Source organism: Syngnathus floridae, chromosome 11 (genome assembly GCF_059516105.1).
Source record: "Syngnathus floridae isolate MCC-2025c chromosome 11, RoL_Sflo_1.0, whole genome shotgun sequence".
NCBI lineage: Eukaryota > Metazoa > Chordata > Actinopteri > Syngnathiformes > Syngnathidae > Syngnathus > Syngnathus floridae.
In genome coordinates, this window is record NC_142423.1 from 4268648 (window position 1) to 4291577 (window position 22930).

The window sequence follows — 22930 nt, forward strand, 5'->3', positions numbered from 1 at the left end:
TGGCCTCCTCCCTCATTCCATAAACATATTACGTTAATAGAAGAAGAAATTGTCCATAGGTATGAATTGGAGTATTAATATTTGTTTTGTGAGATAAAATCTTAAATACATGACGAATTTCCCCCTCATCTTTTTTTTTATTTCACCAATATTTTATTGTTTGTGTGAATCATATAATTCAATACAGTGCAAAGGCATTTTCATTCAGGCAACATGAACTCATTTGTGCTGTTTTCATCAAGCATTGCCAACCACCAAGTTGTGCTGCAATATTCTGTTTACAGGCTTTTTTTTTTTTTTCATTTACAATAAGTGCCTATTTACCTGAGACTGCAACAACAATGTCTAAAATTCATGAAAGCGTCTCAAGGGGGAGAAAGGGCAATAAGAGACTAATGCACACGAGTTTTAGAGAAAGCACCTGCAAATTGTGCTGACTACACTTTAGTGGCAACGTTGGTATAATGGATCTGCAAACACTCTCACGGGGAACACATGGTGGACGCACATCCACTTAGGAGGATGTGCTAAAGCAAAACACACTCTCATTAGACCTTGTGCATATTTGTGCACTCAAAGCAAGAGGCAACATTTTAAGTCTGGAAAGAGAAAACAGGTTTTGGAAATGTGCACCGTAAACTGATATGCATAGTTGTATCAAAAATATTGGATACAGCACAGCATTCTTAAAGAAAGAAAGTCCATCATATCAAATGATACATAGTGACATTAACAATTGCAAATTTTGTTGTCTTTCTATACAATAAACAAATAGTAAATGACGGTGTCTTTAATGCAAAATAAATGAGTCATATAAACACACAGACCACGGTTTGTAATCATATCATAATTGGAAAAGATGTACAAGATTCATGTGTATTTGTTGGCCGCATTAAGTCACGATTAACAGCCTGGCATTGAAAGTCAGTCTAAGCCTCTTGGGTTAACTGGACGTTTTAACAAAATGGACCTTCACACAGTAAAAACCACATTCATCACTGTGAGGGGAGGTTAAATGAAATTGTTATTGAGTCGGCATGTTGGGAAAAACCTTGGTCCGGTGAGTGGAGGGAGAAGCTAATGCGCCAGGATGCACTCCAAACAGCCCATCAATTGAATTACAAGTGGAAACTCCCTCTAAGAGAGTTTCCTGGAAAATACTTCCTCTCCTCTTCCATTCATTATCAGCAGCAGCAAGACATAATCTTCTTGAAACCTGACACTAAAATACAAATATTCCTTGTGCAGATTTAATACTTGCATTCTCCGGTTTAATAGATGAGGCTTATGAACACAAAACAAAGAGAAAATTGTATATTTCAAACGCATGCTGATGAAGGCATTCATATATCTGCGATAACGGCTCAGTATTAAATATATTACAGTATCGCATACATACTATATTTGAAAAAATGTATGCACTTGGGTGGGATTGGGAAAATGACTGACTGCTAAGTATTACCAACTAAATTTACGCTGCCTGTATAAAGGAATGAAAACTAGGTGAAAAGAAGCAATCCTTGCAGAATAATGTGCAAAATGTCCTCACGCAATTTCTCATGATCTCATGGTGCAAATGGGAATGACAATGATGAGTATGATAAAAAGTACAACAGCGATGAGCGCCAACAACTTGCAAACTTTGGCCCGGCGGAGGCCAGCCTCTTTACGCCTGAGTAACGCATCATAGCCCGGAGTGTAGATGTCATCCATCCAGAACTCCATGTTGTTAGGGTTGAGAGAATCACGACCCTGCGCGACATTATCATTTTATTTTACACAACAATCTGGACAGAGTCATTCAATTAAAAGTACCTGCAAAGGGGAGGCTCGTGACTCTCGCTCGTCTACGGTCCAGACGGCTCTTCCTCTCGCTTCAGCCAGTCTGGGGTCCATAATTTTTCCTGCGGCGAGGCCCCCAGTCAGGCTGCTTTCTTTGTTGCCAAACAAGGACGAGCTAAATACTTGCTCCACCAAGCTGGACGACTTCTGAGAAAGAAGTTTGGCAGTTCGGCTTGGCTGCTCTTCCTAGAAACAGAATTACCTTCAAATTGTCATCAAATACTATAGATTTACACTTTTACGACTGTTAATACTGTTCAAATCTATCCAACCATTTTCTGTACTGCTTGTCCACTTAGTCACGGGGGAACTTGAGTTATCCAAACTGCATGCAGACAAAGTAGCGTATGTTAGAGAAATACTCCACCTGTCCAGTTTTCTCTTGTGATTTGCCACCTTTCATTTTGGAGAAAGTCACCATCCAGTCTTTTGCCATGCTTGACACATTTGATCGCTTGGACTCCGACGGCCCTTTCTCCCCGGGCTCGTTTGTCGAGGCGCGACGAGACGCTTTTCCGTCTTTGCCCGCTTTTGTCTCACCTTGACATTTACCACTGTCTGTCTGCTCCCCAGGAGCGTTCCATTTGTTCCAATCCAGACTATGAGTGCTGGTTGCAGGAAAGAGATGCTCGGATACAGATAAAGGCTGAGGCTCGGATGATTCTGAGGGGGTGATGGGGTGGCTCATGAAGGAGGACACGCCGCTGAGGGGCTCCAGCCATCGGCCACCGCTGCTCTGTGCGCCATCGACGGCGGGCTGCGGGATCTTTTCATCCAATCGCTGCAAAGCAGACAAGACCTGAGAGATCTCGGCTTTGACATCATTTAGTGATTCCAACTGTCGCTCGATCTGGTTCATACGGAGCAGCAGCTTGCACACGCTGGCTTTTAGTCCATCATCGCTGCTTTCCAGAGAATGAAAAAGCCTCTGGAGTTGGCCTAGGCGGCCCCGTCTGGCCTCCGGGGTATCCTGGTTGAGCGCCCCGGATCCATCGTTAGGGTGCAGGACTCCCGTGGAGCCACACATGCTTATGTCATCTAAAAAGCGGAAGATGGCACTTATGTCATCATCGGCAAAGTCCGGATCATCCAAAGAAGTCATGAAGGACAGGCGGTCTGCATGGACCAAGCTACGGAGACGCCGGGTGTCTGGAGGATCGGTCTGGGTTCCTTGAGCCTTCATTCCGTCAAATTCAATGTCCCCAATCTCGCCCCCCAAAGAACCCCCCATTTTGCTCATAGCGGGCCTTGATCGCCTTTGTAGTTTTCCACCACGGGTTTCAGGTCCCATACCAACGCCGGCTGGGCTGATCCGGTCCTCCAGACTGTGACTCTTGTTACTCCAGATGGGCCTTTGCCCTCGTGGAGGCTTCAAGTGTTTCTGGGACCGCTCTGGGATCGATCCAGGTCCGAAATAAGTGGAGTCCTGTAGGTCATCCAGACTTTCATGTTTGGTCCGCTCTTCCGGAGCCTGCTGGACTGCGGTGGGCGAAGGGTAAGGGTTAGGGATCATTTCAAAGTTGTGATTGTCAAAGCCTTTCTCCCCCTTGGGACTGGGAGACTCACTGTTGACGGTCACCTGTGGAATGAGAGGCGGCTGATTGTGGAAGTCCCTCTTAAAGATGTTTCTCTTCTGGTCGATTGATGACTCCTGTTCGGTTTCAAACACCTCAACCGGAGCTGAATCGCCACTTGACTCGCTGTCCGTTTCCAAAGGCAGGTAAATATCCTTCATGGTCTTGGCGGGGATCTGTCCACTGGAATACAAAAGTGTGGTGTGTGGCAAGTCGAAAGACACAGCCCGCGTCCTGACGGGAGGGGGCGATACAAGTGAGATGGGATCGGGGGGGAGACTACCACGCTTACGCACTGAGTAATTGGAATGTGGAAAGAGCAAGTGCTTGTCGATAAGACTTGCACTGGAGTCAGAGTGAGTGCGTACTCTCTCTCTACTCGGAATGTTCAGGTGGTGGATCCCGGGCAGACTGGGACCTGGGGACTGGTCCACAGGAAGGACCGTCTGAGTTCTCATTGGTTGGCTGTCATCAGTGGCCCCACCCGTCATCTGAATAAGGTTAAAAATTGTCACGATGTCAGCAGCGACACCTATTGGTGACAGCCCTTGTCCCCTGGTGGAAACTCGATCTCTAAAAAGAGTGGCTGGAAAACAGGGGTCCTGGCTAGCAGCAGCAAACAACAAACTCCTGAGCTCAATGAGGTGTTCCAAGTCAAAGCGGGTGCTGACCATACGACAAAGGTCCTGGAAGGTCAACCACTGACGCATGGTAGCCAGTTCTTCAAGGATCCCCATGAGGACTCCAGGGTATTCTTGCTGCAGGTTTGCCATGGCTGCCCACCTGAGAAATAAATCATAGCAATGTAAAAAAATATAAATAAATAAATACTATTCACAGCAATGTGCCTTATTTAAAAATGATGATCCACTTTTCTTTTGTGTACTATTTTCTTTTAAAATGCAAGAATGTATTTGTTAGAAAAAATACATTTTGTTCATCTGCATTGACAAAATCTGTGTGTATTTTGCTGTAGGCTATTTTGCCTTAGAACATGTTGATTCTTTAAAAAAAAAAAACAGATCAATACCACTTAAATTTAGTGGTGGAATAAATTGCAAAATAAATGAAACTGATGTCGAATTGTTTTTATCAGATGATAGAAAAATGGGCACTACCTCAAAAAACCTTTCGTGTGAATTTAGACAACGACCTTATTTGGGATCCCTAAAATAACTCCAACACTGTGACGCCTTGCAAGGTACATTCCCATTTCATTTGTCATAAAGTAAATGCTCAAGAATGAAAGCGAAAGTATGTGCAGCAAATCATATCATTGAATGTTCCGCAGATGATTCATAATATAATATAAAATATAAATGTACTACATACGTGCAGTCCATTTGCCACACGCGCATGGTGCATTTAGTGCCGTCAGACACACGACGACGTTGTAAACATCAAGGACATACAGACGAATATCCACACTCACCTGAATATTTTAAATACCAACTTCAGCCACTCATGCGTCCGTCAAAAGTGAAAAAAATAATGCAATTAGATCCAGTCCAAATCATAGTACCCTCCTTCTTTGGTGTGTCTCTTGTGTTTGTAGCCGTAGAGCCCGCAGCTCAAGCAGGAGAGAAAATTAGAAATCAGGTCATCTTCCCACAAGTCGCTGCAGTCCCCTACGGGACCTCAATATACATCCAAAATGGTTTCCCTTGCCACTATTGAGTGTCATTACCTATAAAATCACTGCAGCCACTCTGTGGATGACTTCAGAGTTACACACCCTCTGACAGGATGCCTTACTCAAAAGATTATCTCTCCAAGGTGTCATCCAGGTCATGCGAGCAATTTGCTAATATAAAAAGAGCAGATTAAAATTTGATGTCTTCTAATTGACACACTTTACACACCAATAGACCATCAATCTGGGCTAGATTAGCTGCTGGATTGCCATCTCCAAACACAAGTGTCTGCCTTGCTCCAGTCGTCTCAGACTTCACCATTACTCTGCATTATAGACCATAAAGTGTTGTACTTAAAACCCCATTAAGACCAGGGAGGGTCGAGGCTTTCATCTGAGTGGTTGCACTCTCCTACAATCCGAATTGACATTGCTAATTTGCCTGGTAACTCAAGAGAAGTACATCCATTCAGCAATGGGAGAATCAATGCAGCAAACAAGGTGTGGAATGAGACAAATGTTGACAAAGTTGCAATGTGTAATGAGGACAATATATATGCAAGTCTCGGCTTCCAAAATAATAGAAACAGTTGAGAGAATACTGTTTTGTTCCTGTTGTTCCAAGATGGCTGTCCACCAGTGCATAAAACAAGAAACATAAAGGATGTGTTTGGTGTGGAGGAACAACATCAAACATTTCAATAGATTCTATATTGATATGATGGATGGAAATACAGCAATAGGAAAAAAAATGCATGGGAAAACTGTATTGTATTTAAAACATAACCCTTTTAGACCAAGTAGACTGTACAATACCAAATATATAAAAAAAAAAATCAACTGATATGAGCTTCTGGATCTCTTTTTTTCTTTTTTGTCAGTTTTGATGAGGCTGGAGTGACAACACTTGGAGTGAGTGATGGATTCAAGGCTGGATCTAGGGCTGGGTTCCGGGCAAGAAGGTCCATTATAGATGCATTCACTTCCCCTGTGGGACATGAATTCATGAAGAGCAAGCAAAGCATGAACGTGGTTTCCCCCACCAGAGAACACGGGCTTACCCGCGTTGTCATCTTCATCGCTGTCTTCTATGTCTGGACTGTGGATGGAAACCCGAGCCAATGCTGCCAAATTACTTATGAAGCTTCTTTCTGCCTCCTAATGGACACGACAACACGGTGCTCACAGAACTGATAAACACCTTATGTCTCATCTGCTTTATATTGACTAACCTGTAGTAGTCCATTGATCCTTTCTAACGTTTGAGTCTGGGCTACTTTTCTTCGTCTCAGTTCCTCACACATCATCTCCTGCTCCAGATCGCAATGCTCTAACAATTTCCTTTTGTGGACCTCAACCCTGAAGAAAAAAAAAAAAAACGTCATAGATGACACTTAAACAATTATTGTGCTTCTTGTACCTCTGTTGAAATTTAGCAGAGGTGGGTTTCCTTCCCCAGTTCTCCAGCTCCCGTATCAATGCTTTGTTCAACCGACTGCTACTGGAGGCTTCCTCGGTCACATCTGCATAGAAATCATATGATTCAAACCAAATTTTCTGGCAAAAGATGCAATAAGAGTTTAGCAGTGTGGTCGTCTCACCAAGATTCGTGTTTGACTGAGGAGGCTGCAGTTTTTGAGCAATATCTTGCAAACTAGCATAGTAGCTTTGGACGAGAGCAGTAAGAGAATCTTTGGTCACGTATACACTCTCAGAAGCAGACTCTGTTAGATGCCGCTAAAAGGGGAAATGGTATTAAGAAATTCTTTGTTACTATGGCAGGACTGGGAAAAAAAATCAGTTCCCTGAGAAAACACCTTCAAGTCGTCTTCATCCGTAGAGCTGCTTTGTGATTCCGAGAGCCGGCCTTCCATCAGCTGTAAGATGGCGTGGCTGAGGGCGTTGCCGAGCACCAACTGCGCATGATTCTGAAGAATCTCTGTCCCTGTTTCCAACTCCGACAAGAATTCCTGATGGAAACTATGACTCACCAGTTGACTCTCTGGAACCAGATGCTTCTCTGCTAGGCTAGCACTGCTGTCCTATTGTTATGAGGTTACAAAAACAAAAAGTAATTCAAGATGATCATGGATGATTTCTCAATATTCTCCCTACCTTGAGAGCTGAATCAACACTGGAGTGGACTGTGGCGGGCTCCTTCATCAGCAAAGCCCGAAAGTCAGTCTGAGACAGAACTTTCAGCTTGGAAAGTCTCATCTCTTTAAGCAGGTGTAGACAAAAGTGTCTGGCCATGAAGTGGCGCTGCACGCATGCCAGCAGGTGCTCATGTTTCTTATCCAGCAACTCCCCCACTTGACTGAGAAAAGGTCCGATTGGACAATAATATGAACATAACTTTAAGGACTGACCCTGGAGCTTGCCATGAGCGTCTCTCTTTTAGTGGTCGTTCAGTATTACCTGTTAAGCGTGTAGCTCTGACTGACCACCATGGCTCGTAGGATTTTCATCTGCTGGTTCTTCAGATGCTTGAGGCTGGCATGCATTAGGGCTGTGGACTCAGTCCATACCTTGAAAAAAAATGAGTCAATGAAACCTATGGAGAACAGTGCAGAAAATGCACAGCAATTATAAATACGGATTGTGCAGCTTGGTATCTGTACCTGTCGTTCTTGATCAATCTGAGCCTGCATTTGCTCCATTTGCAGTCTGGCCGTTGTCTCCACCCGCTGCTGATGTGCAGAAAACTGCTGCTCTACGTCCATCCACAGCGCTTGGCAGCGTTCAGCAGACAGCTTGCACTGGGCGGTAACAGACGTGCAAAAGATGTCTTTGGTTCGTTCTTGGAGCCTCTTTGACCAGCTGCTACGGAGTTTCTGAAGAGAAGACGTGGTCGAAATAAAATGTCTACTGTGACAAATATTGTGCAGTACTTACTGTCCAAACGTTGCGGAGGTTGTCAGCCAATCGGTCGTTTTGTTGGAGTTCCAAATCACAAAGCTTCTGCCTTTGTTTTAATAATAGCTCTTGAAACTCCTAACGGTGATGAATAGGGTGAAAATATACACAATTAATATCAACAACTGTTGGAGTTGTGTGGTTGAAAAAGGACATTAACTTTTTGACGACTTGTATATCGTAAGAAAAAAATGGGTCTCTGGCATGACTGTGCATTTGCCATCCAAATATGTGCTTACCTTTGAAAGCTGCTCTGGGCCACTGTGAGTTTGCCTTAGCTCCAGCACACGACTTCTCTCCTTGTCCTGGCTCCTCTGAAGCTTTTTTCGCTTTGCCTCCATTTTGCTACACTTTTCAATCAGCAACTCTTTTGTTTTCCTTATGTAATCTGGATTGTGCCCAAAAGATTTAAATTGAACATGACAAACTGGGAATGACAATATTATTCATATTAGAAATAAATACATTAAAAATGAACCCCCTGAAAGCTTATGAATGATATTAAATGACAAAAAAAAAATTAAGCCATTATAATAACCTTGGCTGTCACACACATTTTTATGATCATACACACAATTCATGCCGAGCACACCAGAGAATTCATCCCACCCTCTCTGCACAGTTGAAGACTTTCTGTACGCGCATGCTGCACTTGAGAAAGTATCGTTTCCATGCAACTGAAAGTCAAAACATCCTCGCTAGTCAGCTGTTCCAGGGCCGTAGCCATCAAGCTCTGCCTCAGAGATGCTTCCTGCTGGACTAAGGCAGGTTGGGACTGGAGAAGCCCCGTCAGCTCCTCCCACCATAACAGCTTCTGGTAAATTTGCTGGAAAAGAAGAACACCAGGTTAGTCAAAGAAAAAAAAAAAAAAAATTAGCCAACTGGTAACCATTATTTGAGTTTCTTGAGCTTTCATGAGGTGATTCTCGACCAACACAAGAGTCTGGTTGAGAGCGACTGTCGCATCAAGTGCTTCATCTGCAGGGAAACTGCTGGTCCTCTTCATCACATGCTGGCAGAGCTCCTCCACCACTTTGCTGAAACTTTTGGACTGCAAAAAGGTTTGAACATCACTAAGAATGTAGTTCCGATATGAATCACTAGTCATTACCATTTGAAGGCTGCTTTCTAGAATATTCTTTTGAGATCTCTCCATTTCCTCCAAAGTACAAGGAGTATCCAAATTATCATCACTGGTAGTATGGGCTGTTGGCAGCTGTTTCTTTAGCTCCTCCAATTCCTAAAATAACAGTGCATGCTTTCATACAGATTCAAAAGTCAATCCTGGCTGTATCCTTTCAATTTCAAATGCAGTTATTTGTTGAAACTTTGAATTCCTCCCCAAATAAAAAGTTACCTTTTGCTGCACTTGAAGAATACGCTTAGTGAAGTCTGCATCGTTTCTGTCTCTTGGAAAATGACTGCAAAATATTTTTTTTACCATTTGAAGGTAAATCTAAGACAGGAAAATGTTATCCCATGTAAATATTACCAGTACTAAGACATGTTCATGAAATGCTGCCTCTTAAATTATGTGATAGGAATAAAATGACAAACACTCACAGTATATTTTTCTTCCAGAAGTTGAGCGCAAAGCTGTTCGACATCCTTCAGGGCCAAACAATGGAGGTTGATCCTTGCTTCAAAACTGCAACAGAAACATTTAGCAAGACAAAATCGCTCATACATCCTGTGAATGTTAACATCTTTAATTCTGAAAGCCCCATGACACCTACCCTTTTTGTGTCAGTGTGTAGGAGTAGTGGGAGACCCTGACAAAGCTCTGGTTCTGCAGGTTCTTGGGGACCGATGAGGAGGAGATGAACTGGCTGCCGTCATCGTTGTCCAGATCTTGACTTAGAGAGTCTCCCTCTGTGAAGGACGACGACGAATCCTCTTTTGGCATTGTCGGCAACTTGGAGCATTCATGAAGAGAAGGGTTGGATGCTCCGTCTGCTAAAGGCTGCCACAAAGATTGTTGAATGAAACAAGACACCATCAGATCTTATAATACAAGCACGACTGCAAACAAATAGTGAAAGTGGGCGGCTACCTTTAAGTGTACGAATAGATTATGCAGTTATAAACTTACTCTGTATTTTTGGTTGATGGGGTAGACCACTTTTGCTCTTGATGCAAATGCTGCAACATCACTGTTCATCGGTTCCTGTTTCTTCTCCTGTTCCAAATTAAATGAAAAAATAAAATGACGACACACGGTTAACCATATGACGGGTTAAAAACTAAAAGACGTATAATACTTTGTCATTAGTTGCAGCAGGCGGGGCTTCTTTTCTGTTGTTGCTCGCGTGATCGCTGGTGATGTTTTCCACTTCTCCATCATCAGATTCAAGTAGCCTTCTTGCATTGTGCCCCTGGTGGAATACAATAAATGCGCACTAACTTGAAATGCGTGAAATGGGTGGAAAAGGTGTTGGCGGTTGCTTACCTGTCTTGTCAAAATTAAAGTTTTCAGGCAAAACGTATAGAAAAGGGCAGCGGCTAATATTCCCGTTAGTCCACCGCAAACTGTAGCCACTGTCAACAATCCTGTGTAGACGTGCAGCGACTCAACGTAATTGACTAAAACGTCGGTACCGCATTCGACTACAAAATTCTGCTCGGACATTTCTCTGTGGGCGCAGTTCCGCACAAAATAGCATATTGATGAAAGCCTCACAATAAAATCACGGTTCTAATTGTTATCTTAAGCATATCCCCGCCTTCATAATGTTAAATTCTTACAAAAGAATCCAGCAAAACTAATGTGCATCTTCAACAAAAGTTTTACCAGCTCAAATCTCTGCAAAGTTTTTGAACAACCAGCAACTAAAATACATTAGCTTTCAAAATAAAAACAGCTTCTTGGTCACGCGTAAGAAAATAGAGGCTACTTTAATGGATAAGTTTAGTGAGACTACGTAAAATCCAAATATTAAACGCTTATTTTTGGATGTGGGCTGGCATCTACTCCCTTTAGTTTTAGTTAGCGCACTATTTTGGGCTATTCTGTTTTAATTTGAAAGCACGACAAGATGTAGATGCTGAAATCAATTGTTTTTAAAAGCCTCTCCTTCACGTCTAAACTTTCGGAACTTTTTTTGGTGAGCAGTGATTTCCAAAACGGAGCAGATGTGCACGGAATCGCTGAAGAGTGGACGTTGACTGACAGTTTTATTCTATTCATTAACTATTTTGTTTGACCCATTTACAAAAATATGGAGTTTTCCGATTGCATTTCTGCAGCACAGCCGACGCGATCATTGGCGAGCGGCTTTCCCGAGTGACAGCCAAAACAAATACTTGCGGTACATTTGATGGCGGAAAATGTGACAATATGGTCTGTTTTAGTCAACCTCCAAGCGTCGTGTTTTTCTCCGACGAATCCATCGTCAAATTGGTTTCCCATCGCAATCCAAAGTGAGACACCAGGCAATGAACTTCCATGCAACGGATCAAGTCATGATACGTGCTGGTCCTGCGAACTACCGACAAAAAATTCGTGCAACAAATATGCAGTGAGTAGCCCGTTAGCGAATATTTGACTATTTGTGTTTTAAGAGCACCTATTCCACTTGAGTCTAATGCATTTACTTTCTGTGTTTTGCTTGTTGCAGAGCAATTCCAGCTACCTTGAAACCAAAGACTTTGGAGGGAACCCAACAGGACTGCAGCTGCATACACACAGTATGCAAACAAATGTTCACTGAATATAAAAAATACGGACATGGCAATTGTTTTAAATTGTAAAGAAAGACTATTACGCTTACATTTAATTGGTCAAGCATCTTGATGTTAAGCAAAATGTTCTTGCACTGTGACATCATAGGTCAAATGGATTTCCATCCTCCATATTCAGCTGAGAGAGCTGTTTCTTCATCTGCTTCTCCTGAACCATGGGCACATTCCCTCTACAAACCCTTGATTCGCATGAAAGCCATTTTGCAACCTCGAGATCGCAGAAGCTCACTCACCAGATATGATCCTGGTCACACTCTTCCTCAGGTGATGCTTTGCACGAGAATATTTAGTCTGTTACTGCCCATTCAAAACAAAACACTATACATAACTCTATCATTTGAATTTGTGCAGTTTCAGAGTTTGACGCCACCAGCAGCTTTTACGGTCAAGTTTCACAAGTGTGCACAGGTATATTGTTTACATGTATTTATCATAATCTGCTTTTGGAAGTGACCATCAACCCATGTGACCACACCCAAAGGTGCTGGCTGAAGTGGACCCGCCACAATTGACATTCTTCCTGCTGATTCACAACCTGAGCCCAGTGGGTGGCACTAACCTCTCTCAGGTGGCCATCCGGGACTCCATATTTGGGATAGTACCCCTAAAAACTGAAGGCAGGGTTGTGGAGAGAGGATACCAAGTGTTTACCATTGATGCTTTATCTGGTATGCCTGACTGTTGGTTCATAACTATAAATAAATAAAGTATGTTATCCCTACAGCCGTATTGAAGTTTATTTAAACTTTTCAGCTGGATCCCAAACGATTCTCAATTATACTGCACAAATAAGAAGTCATAAGAGTGGAGTTCTGGACCTTCCAGCTTTTCTCACGTTCTCTAACTTATCTCAGGTAGCTTCAAGTTTGCCTTTTTGTTGCAATATTGCCAAACAGCAATAAAATGCTCTCTTGTTATTTTTCCCACAGAACGATGTCAGCATGTTTGGTCCCTTGACCGCTAATCTGACACTGCGTGTTAATTCCACAGACAGGGTAAGTAGTGCTGCATGGTAAATAAGCAGAAGTTGCTGCATTTATTTCTTATATGCACATTTATTTTGTTTTGTTTTAGATTTATCCAAACCATGGTGTGCACTTTGCTGGATTTGTTGCTGGGTTCTTCGTTGCGTTGGTGCTGCTGTTGCTGGGCTTTTTAGCCGTTCACATGATTGGTCCAAGAACCAGACTAAACCTTCTTCAGCAAAGGGTAACTACATACATACCGTGCTTATAAAATGAGTAGAATGTTTGTATGCATGAAACAAAAAATTAGAATTAAATAAATGCATAAATAAATTTTACAACCATGACAACCAGTCATCACTGTACAATTGCATTAAAAATAATTTATGTCAAAGAAGAAAATAATTTTTGTCTTATTTTTGTTCCTCAGAAAAACAGAAGCGACCCAGACCCAGAGTATGCAGACTGCAACATAACTGAGACTGTTAAAGATGAGGCAACCTTTGAAGATAAGATTGTTGACATCATGGTGCTAGAGGAACCGCAGAACATGAATCAGGCGCTGGAGAAGTAAGGGAATAAAGCATTTATATGTATTCACTTTATAAAATAATATTCTAATAAGAAGTACGAGTGAATGAGAGGTCAGTTTTACTGATCAAAGTAGTGAACAATTGACTTGACTGTCTTTTTCACTTACATGTCACTCGTGATAGCCTTGAAATGTCCACACTGCTGCACGCCACCAACAACTTGGAAGCCACTCGGATTCAGATCTACAAGGATGTTCTGTCTGTCCTCTTGGGAGGCCTGCGGCATCGCGGACAGGTCAGCCTCCAAGCTCAGCAGCGACTTCTCAGTGTGCTTCATGGCCAGCTGCTGGGTATGGAAGGTCGGCTGAAGGAGGAACGAGGCGCTCGCATGGCTGCGCTTGCAGGCAAGTGTAACCTGGAGACCCGTGAGGAGATGGAAGCAGAGCATCGAAGGGAAGCTGCAGAGAAGGCCCAAGCTGAGCTGCTGTGTCAACATGCCGAACAACAGGTTGAGATGATGGCTGCTGTCGTCTGCAGATAGTTGCTTTCAGTTCAATTTGGTTCAATTCATTTTAATGTTGACTCCACTAGGAGCTCCTCCAATGTAGTGTCCTGCTGGAGAAGCTGCACAAACTGAGCCAGGCTCACCTGCAGCGCACGTTGTTGGTCCGCCACGAAGAAGCCTCAGCAATAGTCCAGAGGGAGATCATCGAATGGCGTCGCATGGAGCTTCATAAGATCTTCTCTGAGGAACTGGATGAAGCCACAAAGATGGGCGAGTTGGACAAGACCGCTGCCAGTAGTCTTCATCACAGTTACTTTGAGTGTCAGGTCAGCAACCAGTGGCTGTGGTTACTTTGTGGTCACATTAATGCCAGCCCGTCTTCATCTTTTGCAAGTACATGTTCCATCTGTGTCCAGGATCTTCTGGAGGAAACTCTGGATGTGATCCTTGCCAACTGGCGTTATGTGCTAGCTGAACGTCATGCACAGAGGAAATTCTTGCTACACAGCCTGCACAGCCTGAATAGTCTCATTTCAGACACCTTCGCCAGCACCTCCAGCAATTTGGACAGCATTTTCACACACATCAGAAGGTTAGGCTATTACAACATTACCATCTGTTAAGACTCAGGATTGCATTGCATTGTGATTGTGCCTAGCTAATGGATAATATTGAATATTTTCCACCAGAGGGAGCACGGCATCTGCTGAAAAGCTGACTCAGCTGCAGGAGAAAGCCCAGAAGGATCTTCTAATGGTGAGGCAGAGACTAGATGACGCTTTGAGCCAAGAGAGGAGAGCCATGCGCTGCGGTCTCATCAAGAAGCGGAGGGAGCTCATTTCTGACATGGTTTGGAGCGTTTGGTTCATTTGTCTGTCATTTGACTCTATACTGTACTCTAAAGTGAAAAGAGCTAAAAAAGGAAAATCTGTCTTTCCAAAGTTTATATAGGTTCGTTTTATTTGATACTGAAAAATATACTGATGAAATTATGCAAATTTCCTACAACTCATAATGTGGCTCAAATAGCATGTCCTCCATTCTTCAGCTCAGGGTCCACATGCAGAGACAGAAGGACTTGTCTGGCCTGTCGAAGAATCAAGATGGAAGCATCAAAGTAGCCCATCATCTGCAGTGTTGGCAGGAGCTACTGACAACTTGTAGCTTGGAGCTTGCTGAGCTCATCAATAATTTAGACGAGGAGGCGGCAGCTGATATTCGGAAGGTACAAATAATACTACACACACTTGTTCCAAGAAAGCACACATAGGGGGCATTCAGTCCATGCATTGTTTGGCTCCCCCTGTCTGTCGTCAAGGTGACCATGCGTGTAATCCAGAGTTCCATGGCAGAAGTCAAAGCCATTCAGCCTTCCACAATGCAGGCCCTGCTCACAATCCTGCCGCCAAGCGTGCAGAGCTTACTGCTGCAAGTCGACCCAGAAGCAGGCCAAGGAGGGAGTGCGCTCCTGCAGGGCCAAGAGATGCTACACCAGGAAGGCAAAGCAGCCTTACACACGCTTAGCACCACCAGGGAGAGCCTGAACAGAGCCATGGAGAGGGAGTTGCAAGAGCAGAAGGAGCTCAGGGCTCATTGCAGAGATTTCTTCAGGTTAGTCGAATAAAGTTGTCATATGGCATCGGTGCAGATGGATCTACTCCACAAGTCCAACTGCCAAATTTCAATTTATTTATTTATCAGAATTGTGGAACCGCACAGTGTACTGTAAATCCATTCTCCTGATTGTCTTCGTGTGTGTCCTTGTCAGATGTTTGTGCTCGTCCCAACTGACTCTCTCTGGCGATGAGCGCCTGGCAATGAAACTTGAATTCCAGAAATGTCTCTCTGTGATGGACCGATGCCTCATGCTGCCCCACGCCGTGTCCAGAACAAAAGTCCACAACTGCCTCGCAACTTGGAGGGAGGACAGTGGGCAACAAATGGTGAACACATCATAAGCACCGTAAACTTGTTTTTGTGATTTGCTGCTCAAGCCCAGTGGCTGAGAATTTTTCTTTTTTCTTTTCAATGTTGCCCCCTCGCTGTGATCAGACTCAATTATGAGCCTGCTGAGCAACAGTGCACACAGAGTGTTTTCATTTCTAATCACACCGGGACAGCAGGCCTGGATTCCTTTCTAAACTTCGTAGTGCCCATTTTGTTATTTTATTACAGATAAAGCCACATTTCAGCGGGAAAGCACAAGCTACATCCGATCTGGTTCACTTCCAGAAAAAACTTCAAGACCAGATCCAACTGTTAGAGGAGTCGGCTAGGGAGATGGATCACGGTGTTATAAGTAAGGTAAGAAACAAGGGAAGGGAAATGTGCAGTTCTTCAATTTGATATCTTGTATAAAACCATCATGAGGTCATTTGAGGTGATGCTTGCTCAACTGTAAATGCAGGTAGAAGAGGAGATAAGGAAGGAGAGAGAAGACTACTTGCGTTCTCAGGCCGACAGTCTGGCAATGCAAATGGCCGCTGTGCACTACCAAAAGGCTGACAGGAGGGCCAAAGTCTTGGAGACGTCCCGAGCACTGTACAGCCTTCACGGCCTGCTAAGTTATCACCTTCGAGAGACCAAGAAGAATCTGGCGAGACAAGAAATGTCCCAAAGTATAAAGAGGCACTGCCTGGTAAGAGGGATTGGATGTCAACTAGAATTGTGGGATTGTGTTTTTTTCGCCCCTAAATTGTAGTTGGTTAACCAACAGGGCCTTGAAGAAGCAGAACGTCAGCTCCAGGAAGAGAACGGAGAGCTGGACCAGCTGGAAACAGTTCATTGGTCAACCCAAACGCACACAGAGGACACTGATGCGAAAGAGCAAGCACCGAGGCAGGAGGAGCTGTTTGGCCTGGAACTGGAGAGCCGAATGTCATCCATCCTTCAGGGGGCGCTCAATAAGTGTCATCAAGTCAGCAGAGCGTTGACGGCTAGGTAGGTCTGTCATGACCCTGGGACAATTTTTTTTTAACTTATTAAAAGTCATGTTTTAGGTTGGACAAGTTGACTGCTGGCAATCAGACTATGGAAGATCTCAGAGAAAAAATGGCACTCAAGAGACTTTATTCAAACTGTGACCAGGTTCAAACACTTTTCAAGCAGTTTTCCTGTGTGTGTACCTCTTTGTTATCCTTTGTCGTCACTTCTGTGTTTCAGGAGCTGCTTTTCGCATCAGAACTGGTAAAACAATGTCGGATGCCAGTTGAGGTTCTCCTTGAGCTTCTGCGTCTCCTCGTCCCCACAATGCCTGAGAGTGAACTTCTTTCCATCACTGATGCTCTCTGTCCTAAGCAGCATCTTGGTTCCTCATCTACGGAGCAGGAGCATTCTGGGTAAGCATTAGGATAATAAACATTTCTATCCAACTAATCTGAAATTTGACTGCTTTACATATAAACCGGGAATATAACTTTTTAGTCTATCTCCAAAAATTCTATTTCTGAACAAGTACAAGAGTAAATGAATGTACCTCATGTGCAACTACCAGTACACAGTGTACAGTACTTTTTTTTCTCTTTGCGCTATCCTATTCCAAAGTTGTTTAGAATGTCCACTTTTTCCAGTACAGCGCATTACTGACATTAATGCCTCTCTGACCAGGCCTAATCTGCGTCTTCCTGTCAAACTGAAGGACGACCTTGTGCACAGAAGTATGCTGAACATGCCGCGTGTGGAAAAGGAAAGGTGAGTAACCAGCTGCCAGATTAAGGCGTCCCAATATCAGGGGCAGCGATCAGCTCGGTGGCCCTGAACGCCACATACATGATCCTTTTAGAAGAGGAAATATGTATGTCGTCAGAGGCGCGTATGGGTGAGGTAAGCACATGTTCTCCGACAGACTTTCAAACAGCAACTCCTTTGTACGTTAGGTCTCACGGACTCCAGGAAAAGAGGCAACATTTGATGGAAAGACTTCTTCCCAGCTCTCGTTTGCCGCTTGCGGAAAAAGGGAAGGAGAGTTTTGCGGAGGAAAAGTTACCCGAGTATAAATCAGCCCTCAATGAAAACACACTGCAGCAACACGAGGCTCTCAACCAAAGCAACATGGAGAAAGGGAGTAAAACGCTGCACAACTCAGTAGTAGAAGAAGAAGAAGACCTGATTCCAACCTCTGCCAATGTGGAAGTGATCTGCCAGGCCAACGGGGAAAGGCTGTTTGTCTTTCGGGATCCACCTCAATCCCACATTAGTATCAACTCTACCAAGAGAAAGAGAAAAAGGAACTTCCTCAATTTGAAGAAAGGCTGTGTGGCTCCAACACCACAAACTTGACATTCACAGAATAAATATTATAATAAGCAGTCTTGGCCAAAGATTTGGGCACTGAATTAAATTTGTTTCACTAACTTTGCTGCTTTAAAGGATACATTTAGAATGTTTCTTAAAACAATTTAATAAACAGTGTAAATAAATATGTGACATTTTATAAAATAATTTTGAATTGAAAATGATGTTGGCCACTCTCTCAAAACCTTCCATTATTCATTTAAGATGGATGATGATATATTCAGCACAAATGAAATTGTAATGAAAACATCTTATTACTGAAGAAACGGTATCAGTCACAATCCTGACATCTGAAGAAGCATTATGGAAAAACAAGATTTCAATCATTTCTAACTAGGGATGCATATCTTTAGGATTTTAGTGATGTCAATACTGAGCATTTGGTACCGGTACCAAAAAGTACCGATTCACGGTATGCATCCCTATTTCTGACATGTTGGGGAAAAAAAAACATTGATTAACATCAGATGGGTAACACATCCTCAAACATTGTGATTATCCTTTCCAACTCCTTACAAATAGATATTTTGTTAAAAGAACAAATTACAAAGAGCCATACGACAGGCAGGTGCCAAACGCTCCAGTATAACATTTGCCGATTTGGCGTTTGAGATTTTGTGGTTTGGGTGTGAAACTTACACAAGGTACCTGCCTGTCTGCAAATCCTGACTAAATTCTCCACACTCTTAAAACACAAATTGTGCATTATTACATTCCCTGTGTCGTAATTGTGTTTACTGGCATAGGTCACATGCTTGCAAAATTCTGACATTTTCACCAAATGTAAGCTCGAGTTGCACGTGTCCGCTCCAAGTTGGACCACTTCAGATTTGTGCTCTCCAAAACACTGAAATATTTTCCTCCTTGCCGTTGTTATGCACCCACGTCATCCTCCACATCTTTTTTTTTTTTTTCAACCTCGACCCCTCAATTTAAAGTGCAGCAAGTCGCCCTCCGCTTTGCAACCGGAGTTTTTGCTGCTGAGCGCACAAGCGTTGCGCACATATTCGAACCACCCAGCGAGCGAGCGGAACCATCGCAAGCATGAGAGTCGGCTCGGCAGCCGTATTCTGTTTCCTCGGCTTTGTGTGTCTGTCTGAATGCGCGCCTCCAACTTGTTACTCCAGGTCTCTGAGTCTGAGCAAAGAAATTATGACGCTGCTGGATAAGATCCACACTTATCATCGCACGGTAAGCGCGCCTAACTGTGTTGCATTGTTAACTTCTTTTGAGTTTCTCATCATTCTGTTGTTTTGCCTGCAGAAAGGGTGTGCTGCGGCGCTACCAACCATCTTCCTTGATGTTCATGTAAGTTCTATAAAGGCATTTCAATAAGGATTCAACCATAACCTGAGGCAAGCCAGACTAAAAAAGCAGAATCAGTGTTGCTAACTTTGTGATGTGGTTATTTATTCTTGAGACGTCACCGATTACTATATTTCAAAACAGTGACTTTAACTAAGATAATGTGAGCAAAACAATTTAGAAAATAGTGGAATCAATAATTCTTTGTCTGTTTGCAAGTTTTGGCAAAAGCATGAAAATGACCTTTTGGAAACTTTTGACCCAAGGTATGTGCCTCCAAGTTGAAAGTATTTTGCCTAGGTCGCCTTGCTTGACCTGTCCAACTCTACATGAGAAAAAGAGCGGCAGAACTAATAATGCTTACACTGATGCCAGATTAACGTCACAATTATATTGAGAGATTTTAATTGGCCCAAAACTAAAGTCTGGGCTTGTTCTAATATGTACAGTCATTGGAAAACAGTCATAAGATCATTTTAATGTTGTGTACCACTGAAGGTGTGTCATGCGACTAACAAAGGAGAAAAAAAATATTTTGGTGGTCATGAATGTGTTTAGAAGCGAGGCCAAGTGAGCATGCCTCAACAGCAGCCTAACGGCGCTGACGTTATCGTTGTAGAATGCCTGCATCACAACCAAACTCCGTGACTTCCTCTACGTGCTTGTGAACCATCCCAGCCAGTACTGCAGAGAGCGACCCAGGATGGTGCTGCTGAAAACAAAAATCCAGAATTTGTACACCATTGTCACAAGAATTTGCTATCGGGTGAGAGCATCTCAAACCTCTGCACGGACTCCGACACACTTTTTACAGGTCAGACGTGACCTTGCGTCTTTATTACTTTTGGCAGGACTTGGTGTTTTTCACAGACGACTGCGAGGCCATTGACACTGGACACAGTAGGCCTCACTTTGCGGAGGACAGACTTCAGCTTTTGCAGGAGGAGAGATAAGCAACACGAGGAAGTAGCCGCCCGAAAGCAACAATAAGCATCCTAAAGTAAATAGCATTATGTACATAAACGCCACACTTTGCGGTGTATTCAGTCGAAAGCAGCGCGGCACACTGTGCTGACTCGTGCGTGCTCGTGTTTAGTGGATATGCATCGTTGCATTCCTGCAAAAAAAAAAAAAAAACGGCAGAACTTTCCACAGGAAATTTGCTGAATGCCAACCGTGCCGAGACAAACCTTAAAATAATAAACCAGTAAGAGATGCTTGTGAGTGCGCCTTTGCCTGTGTTGACTTTGCGCTGCTGATCAAAGTGTTGTGTGTCATTAAGCGAAATTGGCTGTGTTGCCATAACCCTTGCTCTGACTAAACACAACTTGAAGGAGCACTATGTACAACATTTTGGAGATATTTGTAAAGTTGAATTCACTGCTTGAAAATGCTATGTAAGGAATTCTATGATCCCATTTTTGCTCTTATACAGCACAAAACTGCCACAAGTCAAGACTTAATTGTGCTTATTCAAATATCGCCTAATAAGTCATGTTACATTATAGTGCAGCTCGTCTATTTTCTTTTACCCTTGTTTTGATTATACACCTTTCTCCAAAAATAACTGAATATTTGTTTTTAGTATGACCATGATAGCGTGGTTGATTACTTACCTACTCAATATTAGTTTGGTTTTGAAAAGCTACAATGCCGCTAGTTGCCACAAGGTAGCGTTGCTTGTCAGCATTTGGCAACTCGGTTTGAATGCAGGTTGCAAATCACGTAACTGCAATTTAGTTTCACATCTTCATGAACAATTTTAAACAATAGTAAAAACATATTTTTTTTATGCGTTTATTATGAACGTTTTTATTAACATTTTATATCGTTATCTTTATTGGACCAATCTGCCACAATAAATATAGCCTCAATTTGATTCCTATTACTAATATGTTTAAAAAACTAATTACCTCACTTTTTAGAATATATTTTTTGCTTATTTCTGTTAATATTTGATATACTGTATAACCTTGAGTTGAAGTCAAGTTACTGTTAAAACAAGTATGATGGTTCCTCATAATGCAGAATCGGTTTCAAATGTGCCTCTTAACCACATGAAGCTGGGAAACTCCTTCAATAAAGGAACCCTGCCAACACCAAAATGTTAGTGAGCAGCATGAGGCTTGTTTGAAAATAAATGCAACGATAAAACGTAATTGCTGTGCTTATTGATCATCATCATTACAGGGCTGCAGAATTCACATTGTTTTGTATCATTAAGGCAAAACGATGATAAAACATTCAGTCAGCGGGTGTCCAGATAATTTCCCAATTTAATGTTCTGTGACCCTGCACCAAAAATGTTAAACGCTGGATCATAAAATATAAAAACTTTGCCTTGGGGGGGTCACAGTAATCATTCTTTGCTTTGTTGAAATAAATGAGCTTGTAAAGTACAGATCAAAAAGCTATTTACATTAAAGCATCACTGATGCACTTTGTGATTCACTTCTGCTTTATAGGCCTTTCGGGCAATTTTCCATCACATTAAACCCTTTTTATTACATCTTAAAAAGACGTGTTGCCTCATTAGTCGACATAAGAAAATGTTTCCCCTTAAAATAGATGTTTGGAAAACGCGGCACTCTAGTTTTAATTATGTTGCACAGTCAATGTGGCCACACATGCCAGGGCTATACTTTTACCCAGAGTGGACTAAAGTCGTGCCTCCTGTCGACCATAAAGATCCTTAAAACATGCCACACTAATAAACAAAATAAAGCTCCATTCTTCGTCTTATGTGGTGGGTAATTACTCATTTGAGGCAGTCAGTTGAGGGCAGATCATGAGAAATTAAGACTGTAAGTCTTATTATCAACTTGGAATTCTGACAGTCTTTAAACATTCTCACAGTGGTGATGGTTGTAACTATGGTGTCGGTTGGGAAAAGTACAATGGCTGTAAAAAGTCTACACACCCCTGTTCAAATGCCAAGTTTTTGTGCTATAAAAATGGGACCTAGATCATTTTAAAACTTTTTCCACCATTATCACAATAAGCAACTCATTGTTTTTTCAGTCACGCGAACATTTATTGTAGTTCAACTAAACTATAGTTTATGTCTTTGGCCATCATTTTAAAAGTACACTGTGCCATTTGAAATTTCAATCAGTGTTTGAAGAAATTCCTTCAGGCTTCTGATAGAATGACAAATGTCAAGAAAAGCCTACTAGAGCATCTCAAAAGTATTTAGAGTTATTTGGAAGAACTTTAAAGGGTGATGTGTTCTGACTCCCATTTAAGTTTTGAAATGTATGTACTAATTGGTCAGTTTTCCTCACGCTTCAGTATTTTACTGCTCTCTTGTGGACACTGTCGGCCACTGCACTTAAAAAAGTAGTGGGGGGACGTTTAACAGCCTCCCTCATTCCTCCAGTGAGGAAATGTTGTTTGTAAATAAATAAACATACAGCAGCAATCAAAAGAGAAATGGTGATACAATATTTCCACTTAAAATAAATTATATTCTAGAGACACTATGTGCAATAGAGAGAATAACATTCTCATCATTTGGAGTTGCTAATGCTGATGGGAAACCATTGAAAAAAACAAGAGCAAATATTAGTTATTGAAAACATTCATCTCGTAATTATATACACAAAACACTGAATACATTTTAA

The 22930-nt window shown here is 42.5% G+C and overlaps 4 protein-coding genes across 5 annotated transcripts; 2 read left to right on the forward strand and 2 right to left on the reverse strand.

Annotated features, from left to right (window-relative positions):
• Nucleotides 1-199: 199 nt before the first annotated feature.
• minar1 (membrane integral NOTCH2 associated receptor 1) lies at nucleotides 200-5659 on the reverse strand. Its single transcript, XM_088390048.1, has 4 exons — nucleotides 4849-5659; nucleotides 2210-4199; nucleotides 1816-2028; nucleotides 200-1752 (listed from the first exon to the last, which is right to left on the reverse strand). Exons 2-4 carry the CDS (start codon nucleotides 4187-4189, stop codon nucleotides 1558-1560), a joined length of 2388 nt encoding a protein of 795 aa, XP_088246174.1. The 5' UTR covers nucleotides 4190-4199; nucleotides 4849-5659; the 3' UTR covers nucleotides 200-1557.
• Nucleotides 5660-5801: 142 nt separating this feature from the next.
• On the reverse strand, nucleotides 5802-10784 carry evc (EvC ciliary complex subunit 1). Of its 2 annotated transcripts, XM_088390047.1 has the most exons (20): nucleotides 10415-10783; nucleotides 10227-10340; nucleotides 10058-10144; nucleotides 9702-9928; nucleotides 9529-9613; nucleotides 9323-9421; nucleotides 9077-9205; nucleotides 8855-9016; nucleotides 8575-8791; nucleotides 8205-8353; nucleotides 7945-8043; nucleotides 7671-7883; nucleotides 7468-7577; nucleotides 7165-7366; nucleotides 6867-7091; nucleotides 6651-6786; nucleotides 6470-6572; nucleotides 6282-6408; nucleotides 6111-6207; nucleotides 5802-6037 (listed from the first exon to the last, which is right to left on the reverse strand). In XM_088390047.1, the coding sequence occupies exons 1-20, from the start codon at nucleotides 10592-10594 to the stop codon at nucleotides 5886-5888; spliced, it is 2913 nt and encodes a 970-aa protein (XP_088246173.1). In that variant the 5' UTR covers nucleotides 10595-10783; the 3' UTR covers nucleotides 5802-5885. The 2 variants fall into 2 exon arrangements, with proteins under 2 accessions (XP_088246173.1, XP_088246172.1); XM_088390046.1 differs by having other exon boundaries at nucleotides 6470-6786; nucleotides 10415-10784.
• On the forward strand, nucleotides 10663-18166 carry evc2 (EvC ciliary complex subunit 2). Its single transcript, XM_088390044.1, has 23 exons — nucleotides 10663-11483; nucleotides 11583-11652; nucleotides 11795-11970; nucleotides 12058-12114; nucleotides 12188-12374; nucleotides 12460-12560; nucleotides 12636-12701; nucleotides 12781-12915; nucleotides 13102-13241; nucleotides 13388-13712; nucleotides 13796-14035; nucleotides 14126-14301; nucleotides 14399-14558; nucleotides 14758-14934; nucleotides 15028-15320; nucleotides 15478-15652; nucleotides 15885-16013; nucleotides 16117-16347; nucleotides 16426-16649; nucleotides 16709-16796; nucleotides 16872-17047; nucleotides 17316-17399; nucleotides 17585-18166. The coding sequence occupies exons 1-23, from the start codon at nucleotides 11283-11285 to the stop codon at nucleotides 17985-17987; spliced, it is 4014 nt and encodes a 1337-aa protein (XP_088246170.1). The 5' UTR covers nucleotides 10663-11282; the 3' UTR covers nucleotides 17988-18166.
• A 750-nt stretch (nucleotides 18167-18916) lies between these two features.
• Nucleotides 18917-21466, forward strand: cytl1 (cytokine like 1). Its single transcript, XM_088390350.1, has 4 exons — nucleotides 18917-19193; nucleotides 19266-19310; nucleotides 19927-20073; nucleotides 20159-21466. Exons 1-4 carry the CDS (start codon nucleotides 19047-19049, stop codon nucleotides 20258-20260), a joined length of 441 nt encoding a protein of 146 aa, XP_088246476.1. The 5' UTR covers nucleotides 18917-19046; the 3' UTR covers nucleotides 20261-21466.
• The last annotated feature ends 1464 nt before the right edge of the window (nucleotides 21467-22930 follow it).